Here is a 9306-nt window from a genome sequence, read left to right on the forward strand (position 1 = left end):
GAGAAGAGTTAAATTTTTACAAGGAAGAAGATGCTCAGTGGACCTTAGTGGGCAGACATGGTAGGCCTGTCAGGAACGACGGCGATCGCCGGATTATTCCGGCAATGGCGAGTAAGGGCTGGTCGGTTTTTCAGCGTCTCTCTATGGCCATTAATGCGGAGAGTGATCAGGGTTCCCCCGACAATTATTTGGGTCATCAAGAGTTAGTTATTGTGCCGGAAGCAGTCAACCCAACCGTTACTCCGCATAATGACGTGGGTGCTATGAGGCGGCCATTGGTCTGTTTCTCGTGTGGAGAACAAGGCCATTTTGCGCGTTTTTGTCCCAAATCTAGACACACTGGGCTATGGTCTTTCTTCCGTTTTGCCACGTTCAAAAGCCCACCTGACGAGGCTTGGGCCCCTGGAGAGGTGGAAAGCTGGTTCCAGCCCACGGACGTGCCATTACATTTCAGGAAGGCCACATCATTCAAGGAGCTGGTGTCCGGATATTTTACTAATTTTCAGCCAAGACCGCAGGCGGACTCCTCGCATTCTGCTTCTTACCATAACTCTGCTTCTTCCTCGTCTTGCTCGCCACCTCCTCCTCACCAAACCCCGGAGACGGTCGCCGCTGTGACAATGGCGAACATCCCGATCAATCCGGCCCCGTTCGTCCCAAACGGCTTCCAGATACAGCACATTGAAGGGAGAAACGAGGTGGCTCGTGTGATTCTTCCTCACTGTCAAAGGAGGCACGAGGACTGGGCCATTGCCACAATCCAGCCGCTCCCCGATGAGGTACATTTTCAGGATGTTCAAGCAGTCCTGCAAGAGTACTTCGAGCAAGATCCACAAGTAGGTGTTCTGGACATCCTGCCTTGCCCGTTTGGCGAAGCGTATGTGCATTTTGCCCATGTCAGAGACAGAGATAGATTGGTTTCGTAGAGTCCGCATGTGTTTGGTGATGTGTTCATTACCTTTGTGAAACATGATGAGGGTAGAAATTGGATAAGACTTCACTTTAACCGGATTGTTCGGCTTCTTTTTGTTGGGGTGCCATTTGGTCATTGTAATTCAGAAGATGTTGCTGCTGCCATTGCTAAGTGGGGTAAGATTATCAGTTGGGAGAAAGAGGAGGCTAGAAAAGGAAAGATCCTAGTTAAAGCAAGAGTGACAGATCTTATTCACATTCCCAAGAGCATCAGGTTGTCTGAGGGTGAGAATTTTGAAGGAGAATCATGGACATCTTCTGTGGAAGTTCTTCTGGAGGATATGTTAGGGGGAGGACCAGTAGATGAAGATCCTATACCTCCACCACATGTGGACCCACATCCAATCCCACAGAATGCAAATGACTTCCCTGGCTTCAATCCTCCTGTCAATCAGATGGCACAGGAAAATGATGAGGATGAGGAATGGGATCAGTAGGAGGAAAATCACTGGGCTTTCCCTCAGCCAGCAATCATCCAGCCCGTGGCTGCAGTTCAAGAAGTGTTGCAGTTGGGAGGGGAGGATGGTGTCCCCAATAGTAGCATTACAACCACTGTTTCTCTTTCTGAGGGGGACTTTTCAAACAATCTGGTGCTGCCTGCTCCTCAGAATATTGAGGAGGTCAATCAGATTGCTCTGGTGCCAATGCCACAACCCTTGGGTTTAGGTGTTGGCCTTACAAATATTCTTCAGGCCTACCCAAGTTGCTATTCCTGTGAGTTGGTTTAATTTTATTATCAACTTACTCCTCACTCCAGATAAATTTGATTGGACACTTAAATTATTAAAATCCCAATTCTGGCAAATTCTCACAGCAAATTGTGAATCAGAGGAATGCTTTATCTTCCACATACCTGATTGCTGCAACACCTCTCAAGTACCTGTATGTAAACTTGTGCAGGGAGGCAATGACAAAGAAAATGAGGGTATTAGTCCAGCTGCACATTCCTCTAGTGCTGTGGGCAGCCCTCTGAAGCTGGCTTCTCCAAATGTCATTCTCCTGCCTTTGGGAGAAGCTACATCTAGGAAGAGGAGAGATAAGGGGCCACTTGTGGAAACTGAGGTAAGAAGGAGTGACAGAATTAGGGAAGAAAATAAAGGTTTCAGAAGAAGTTCCTGTAATAATACTACATGTCTTCCATGCAATGCTATGCCTCCAATTATTAACTCCAAAGTGGTTCAGAATCTTACTAGTAAATTTTGCAAGGTCTCTGAGGAAGAACTGCATGGAAAGCTGAGCAAAAGCCAAAGAAGAAGGACCAAGGGGAGATGGCTGAGGTTTCCAAGGCCATGGAATGCAATAAACCAGATGATAGTTCTTAATGATTCAGTGTCTGAATCAATATCCAAGTACTAAGGGTGTGTCAGTGTTTCTTAGCAGTGTTGTGTGTCTGTTATGTATGTTGGGCTCTTGGACCTGGTTGCTTTTGTTACATCAGGGGTTGCTAAGTTATTGTATGATGTACTTGTGGCAAAGACCTCTTCATAATGCTTCTGGCAGAACTTTTGCAGTTGCTTTGATGCTTATATATATGTCTATGTTGATCGATCTGTGGTTCGTTGCTGTGGCTTTAATCCCTGGGGATCAAGAGTTGGTGCTTGGTCATATGTCTATTATTTGGTTTACAAATGAATAACAAGAGAACATGGAATATTCTGAACTGGAACATTAGAGGGGTTAATGGAAAAGAGAAATGGCTGCCACTTCAACAGAAAATTGAGGAGAGTGCTGCTAGCATAATTTGCTTGCAAGAAACAAAGAGAGAATCTTTTGATTTAAATTTCATAAAGAATTTTTGCCCTCAGAGAATAAATAATTTCAGCTTCCTGCCCTCAGTGGGGGCATCAGGAGGATTGCTCACAACATGGAATGGTAATCTTTTCTTTGGAGAACTTTTGTTCCAAAACAGATTCTCCCTCTCCACCAAATTTACTTGTAAAACCACCACACAGTCTTGGATCTTAACTAATATTTATGGGCCTTGCAACCAGGAAGACAAAGATGAATTCATTACTTGGTTTTCTAATATTGTTATGCCTAATGATGTGGATTGGATTGTGATGGGTGATTTTAATTTCATCAGAAAACCAGATGGCAGAAATAGACCTGGAGGGGATGTTAACCAAATGCTTCTCTTTAATGAAGCAATTAGCAATCTGGGTCTTTTAGAATTACCTCTCAAAGGTAGGCAATACAGCTGGAGCAACATGCAACACAATCCCCTTTTGGGAAAGCTTGACTGGTTCTTCACATCTGCTTCTTGGATGACATCCTTTCCTGATACCACTGCTCTACCTCTTGCCAGGCCAATTTCAGACCATTTGCCTTGCATGATCAAGATTGGTACAACTATCCCTAAATCAAAGATCTTCAGATTTGAAAATTATTGGCTGAAGCATGATACTTTCAAAGATGTGGTGAGGAAAGCTTGGGGCTCTACTGTCAGAGGTTCAGACATAGCCAAAACAATCACTGCTAAATTCAAGGTACTAAGAAGAGACATTAAAATCTGGGCAAAAAATTATCCTGCTTGAAACAGCAAATTGCAGAGTTGAATGAATGCATTTTTCTCCTAGATTTCATTGAACAATTTAGATTCTTAAGTACTTTTGAGTGGAATTGCAGACAGTTGCTTAAAGAAACACTTCTGAATGTTCTACAGCACCAACAAATATACTGGAAGCAGAGAGGTAAAATTAAAGGTGTGAAACTTGGGGATGAAAATACAAAGTTTTTCCACACTAAAGCAACAATCAATCATAGGCATAACAATATTGCTATTCTGCTCAATGAGGACAGTGTTGAGATTTCAGATCATGCAGGTAAAGCTACAATTTTATGGGATTCTTTCAAAAAGAGATTGGGCCATTCTGAGGGTCATAAAATGTTTTTTGACCTTCCCCAACTATATAGCAACAATGTCAGTCCTCAAATTTTTCAAGATTTGGAGATCCCTTTCAGTGATGAAGAAATAAATGATGTGGTCAAGAACTTGCCATCAGATAAATCACCAGGGCCAGATGGTTTCAACAATGAGTTTCTGAAATCTTGTCGGGATATTATAGGACATGATATCAGGCAGCTCATCCATGCTTTTCATGCAGGGTCAGTGGATATTGAAAGTATTAACTCCTCTTTCATTACTCTCATTCCAAAGAAAGAAGTCCCAAGATGCCCAAATGATTTCAGGCCAATTTCCCTACTAAATGGAGTTTTAAAAATAATCACAAAATTGCTGGCCAATAGACTACAAAAGATAATCTTGCAATTGATTCACACCAACCAATATGGGTTTCTTAAAGGCAGAGTTATTCAGGATTGCTTAGCTTGGTATTTTGAATACTTGCATCAGTGCTACAAATCAAAGAAGGAAACATTGATCTTAAAGCTAGATTTTGAGAAAGCTTTTGACACAATTGAACATCAAGCTATCATAGACATTCTAAGAGCAAAAGGTTTTGGGGAGAAGTGGATCTCATGGATCCAAATGCTTTTCAAGTCTGCTTCCTCCTCTGTGCTTCTTAATGGTGTGCCTGGGAAAAAAAATTACTGTAGGAGAGGTGTGAGACAAGGTGATCCATTATCACCCCTCTTGTTTGTGCTAGCTGCTGATCTTCTACAGTCTATTCTAAACAAGGCCATGTCACAAGGACTCATTACATCACCTCTGCAAGTCCAAAGCAATCCTGATTTCCCTGTGGTACAGTATGCTGATGACACCCTGGTTTTAATCCAAGCAGACACTAGGCAACTTCTTTGTCTTAAGGCACTTCTCAACACCTTTGCTACTGCTACTGGACTGAAAGTTAACTACCTAAAGTCTGTAATGATTCCTCTGAATATTTCAGAACACAGAGTTCACTTATTTTCTGGCCTTCTCAATTGTTCTAGAGGTAGTTTACCTTTCACATATCTTGGTATGCCTCTAGGATTATATAAACCATCTGTGGAGCAATGCTTGCCTTTGATTGACAGAATTGCAAAAAAGATAGCAGGGCTGGCTATTTTCATGACAACTGCAGGAAGACTCATCTTGGTTAAATCAGTGCTGGCTTCCTTGACCATTTTCTTCATGACCTGCATTGATGTTCCTATTACAATCAAGCGACAAGTCATTAAGTACTTAAGGCACTGTTTGTGGAGAGGATCTGATTTGGAAGACAAAAGACCTACCTCTGTTGCTTGGACCACTGTGTGCAGACCAAAAGATCAAGGGGGTCTTGGAGTCAAGGATATCTTTCTACACAATAAAACTCTCTTGCTCAAGAATTTACACAAATTCTACAATAGACATGACATCCCTTGGGTGAACCTTGTTTGGGAGACATATTATTCTGATGGTGAATTACCAGGAATGCAACAAGTGGGATCCTTCTGGTGGAAAGGAATTACACAGCTTCTCAATGACTATAAATCAATAGCAAGATGCAATGTGGGAGATGGAAAATCTGCATTCTTTTGGACCGATCTTTGGGCTGACTCAACAATGGAGAGAAAATTCCCACACTTATATTCTTTGGCTATGGATCAGCATATGACAATACACAGGGTTATTACTACTGAGTTTTTGGAGGACCTCTTTCATTTACCTCTCTCCACTCAAGCGTATGCTGAGTTCCTACAATTTGAGGATATTTGAATCCTCTCAGACATTCTGAGTTCCTCACCTATACTGATACATGGAGTTACATTTGGGGCACTGATAATTACTCTGCAGCAAAAGCATACAAAGCAATGGTTGGGCACAGAGCAACTCCACGTCATTACAAATGGATTTGGAAATCTTCCTGTCAACCTAAACATAAGATGTTCTTTTGGATGCTCCTACATGATAGGCTAAACACAAGAAATCTTCTTAGGAGGAAGACCATGGTGTTCGAAAACTATAGCTGTGCAGTGGCTACTTGTGCATCAGAGGAAACACTTCATCACCTATTCTGGGGCTGCCCATTTGCCAAAATGTGCTGGAACTACATTTGTCCAACCAGAACTCAAAATCTGTCTGTATTTGAGGCCTTTCAAGATCTGAGGGACAAGCTACAACTCCCTTTCTTTATGGAGATCATAATCCTGGGGTCCTGGGCCATCTGGATAACCAGAAACAACAAAATATTTGAGAACATTACACCTTCATTCCAAGGTTGGAAGAATATTTATTTTGAGGAATTAAAATGGCTAAGCTACAGGATGAAACAGAAGCATGTTGATGCTTTCAGAGCTTGGTCGGAGGCTCTGGTGTAATTCTTTAGATAGTCTTTTCTTTTCTTTTTTCTTTTTTCTTTTTTCTTTTCTTGTTTTGTTGTACTTTTAGAGCTTCCCTCAAGCTCTAGTTGGACCTTGCTGTATTGAGACTTTTTATTAATAAAATTAAGCAGTGGGGTGTTTTCCCCTACTGTACATAGTCAAAAAAAAGTCCACATCATTGCTACTATCATCTTTCAATTTAGTTTTCTCTAGGAACATATCATAAATAAAAATGGGGAAGCTATACGCGAGCTATTGATCTACATAGATATGCAAATACTATCAGGACTAAGTTCATGATAAGTTTAAGTTCAATTAATCATATTACTTAAGAACTCCCACTTAGATAGACATCCCTCGAGTCATCTAAATGATCACGTGATCCATATCAACTAAACCATGTCCGATCATCATGTGAGATGGAATAGTCTTCAATGGTGAACATCTCTATGTTGATCATATCTACTATATGATTCACGTTCGACCTTTCGGTCTCCAGTGTTCCGAGGCCATGTCCGTACATGCTAGGCTCGTCAAGTTTAACCCGAGTATCCCGCATGTGCAAAACTATCTTGCACCCGTTGTATGTGAATGTAGAGCTTATCACACCCGATCATCACGTGGTGTCTCGGCACGACGAACTGTAGCAATGGTGCATACTCAGGGAGAACACTTATACCTTGAAATTTAGTGATGATCATCTTATAATGCTACCGTCCTACTAAGCAAAATAAGATGCATAAAAGATAAACATCACATGCAATCAAAATATGTGACATGATATGGCCATCATCATCTTGTGCCTCTGATCTCCATCTTCAAAGCACCGTCATGATCTCCATCATCACCGGCTTGACACCTTGATCACCATCGTAGCGTCGTTGTCGTCTCGCCAACTATTGCTTCTACAACTATCGCTACCGCATAGTGATAAAGTAAAGCAATTACATGGCGATTGCATTTCATACAATAAAGCGACAACCATAAGGCTCCTGCCAGTTGCCGATAACTTTTACAAAACATGATCATCTCATACAACAAATTATATCGCATCATGTCTTGACCATATCACATCACAACATGCCCCGCAAAAACAAGTTAGACGTCCTCTACTTTGCTGTTGCAAGTTTTACGTTGCTGCTACGGGCTTCTAGCAAGAACGTTCTTACCTACGCATCAAAACCACAACGATTTTTCATCAAGTGTGCTGTTTTAACCTTCAACAAGGACTGACCGTAGTCAAACTCGATTCGACTAAAGTTGGAGAAACAGACACCCACCCAGCCACCTGTGTGCAAAGCACGTCGGTAGAACCGGTCTCATGAACGTGGTCATGTAATGCTGGTCCGGGCCGCTTCATCCAACAATACCGCTGAATCAAAGTAAGACGTTGGTGGTAAGCAGTATGACTATTATCGCCCACAACTCTTTGTGTTCTACTCGTGCATATCATCTACGCATAGACCTGGCTCGGATGCCACTGTTGGGGAACGTAGCATGTAATTTCAAAAAAAAATCCTACGATCACGCAAGATCTATCTAGGAGATTTATAGCAACGAGAGGAGAGAGTGTGTCCACGTACCCACGTAGACCGAAAGCAGAAGCGTTAGGTTAACGCGGTTGATGTAGTCAAACGTCTACATGATCCAACCGATCCAAGTACCGAACGTACGGCACCTCCGTGTTCAGCACACGTTCAGCTCGATGACGTCCCTCGAACTCTTGATCTAGTAGAGGGTCGAGGGAGAGTTCCGTCAGCGCGACGGCGTGGTGACGATGTTGGTGATGTGATCCGCGCAGGGCTTCGCCTAAGCACTACGACGCTATGACCAGAGGAGTAAACTGTGGAGGGGGGCACCGCACACGGCCAAGAGAACAATTTATGTGCCTTTGGGGTGCCCCCCACCCCCGTATATAAAGGAGGGGAGGAGGAGGCCGGCAGCCAGGAGGGGCGCGCCATGGGGGGAGTCCTACTTGGACTCCCAGTCCAAGTAGGATTCGGCTCCCCCCTTTTCCTTTCTCCACCGGAGGGGAAAGGAAGGAGAGGGAGAGGGAGAGGGAAAGGGGGGCGCCGCCCCTTCCCCTTAGTCCAATTCGGACTGCCATGGGGGGGCACGGCCACCCCTTGCGGTCCTCCTCTCTCTCCACTAAGACCCACTAAGGCCCAATATTTCCCCCGGGGGGTTCCGGTAACCCCTCGGTACTCCGGTAAAATACCCGAATCACTCGGAACCATTTCGATGTCCGAATACTACCTTCCAATATATGAATCTTTACCTCTCAACCATTTCGAAACTCCTCGTCATGTCCTTGATCTCATCCGGGACTCCGAACAAACTTCGGTCACCAAAACACACAACTCATAATACAAATCGTCATTGAACGTTAAGCGTGCGGACCCTACGGGTTCGAGAACTATGCAGAAATGACCGAGACACATCTCCGGTCAATAACCAATAGCGGAACCTGGATGCTCATATTAGCTCCTACATATTCTAAGAAGATCTTTATCGGTCAAACCGCATAACAACATACGTCATTCCCTTTGTCATCGGTATGTTAATTGCCCAAGATTCGATCGTCGGTATCATCATACCTAGTTCAATCTCATTACTGGCAAGTTTCTTTACCCGTTCCGTAATGCATCATCCCGTAACTAACTCATTAGTCACATTGCTTGCAAGGCTTATAGTGATGTGCATTACCGAGAGGGCCCAGAGATATCTCTCCGATACACGGAGTGAAAAATCCTAATCTTGATCTATGCCAACCCAACAAACACCTTCGGAGACACCTGTAGAGCATCTTTATAATCACCCAGTTACGTTGTGACGTTTGATAGCACACAAGGTGTTCCTTCAGTATTCGGGAGTTCCATAATCTCATAGTCAGAGGAACATGTATAAGTCATCAAGAAAGCAATAGCAATAAAACTAAACGATCATTATGCTAAGCTAATGGATGGGTCTTGTCCATCACATCATTGTACTAATGATGTGATCCCATTCATCAAATGACAACACATGTCTATGGTTAGGAAACTTAACCATCTTTGATTAACGAGCTAGTCTAGTAGAGGCTTACTAGGG

General features: G+C 43.1%; 1 protein-coding gene across 1 annotated transcript; it reads left to right on the top strand.

Annotated features, from left to right (window-relative positions):
- Nucleotides 1-1616: 1616 nt before the first annotated feature.
- On the top strand, nucleotides 1617-5393 carry LOC141026871 (uncharacterized). Its single transcript, XM_073503744.1, has 6 exons — nucleotides 1617-1686; nucleotides 1787-2034; nucleotides 2964-3458; nucleotides 3602-3794; nucleotides 3915-4795; nucleotides 5325-5393. The coding sequence occupies exons 1-6, from the start codon at nucleotides 1617-1619 to the stop codon at nucleotides 5391-5393; spliced, it is 1956 nt and encodes a 651-aa protein (XP_073359845.1).
- The last annotated feature ends 3913 nt before the right edge of the window (nucleotides 5394-9306 follow it).

This window comes from Aegilops tauschii, chromosome 7, assembly GCF_002575655.3.
Source record: "Aegilops tauschii subsp. strangulata cultivar AL8/78 chromosome 7, Aet v6.0, whole genome shotgun sequence".
Lineage (NCBI taxonomy): Eukaryota > Viridiplantae > Streptophyta > Magnoliopsida > Poales > Poaceae > Aegilops > Aegilops tauschii.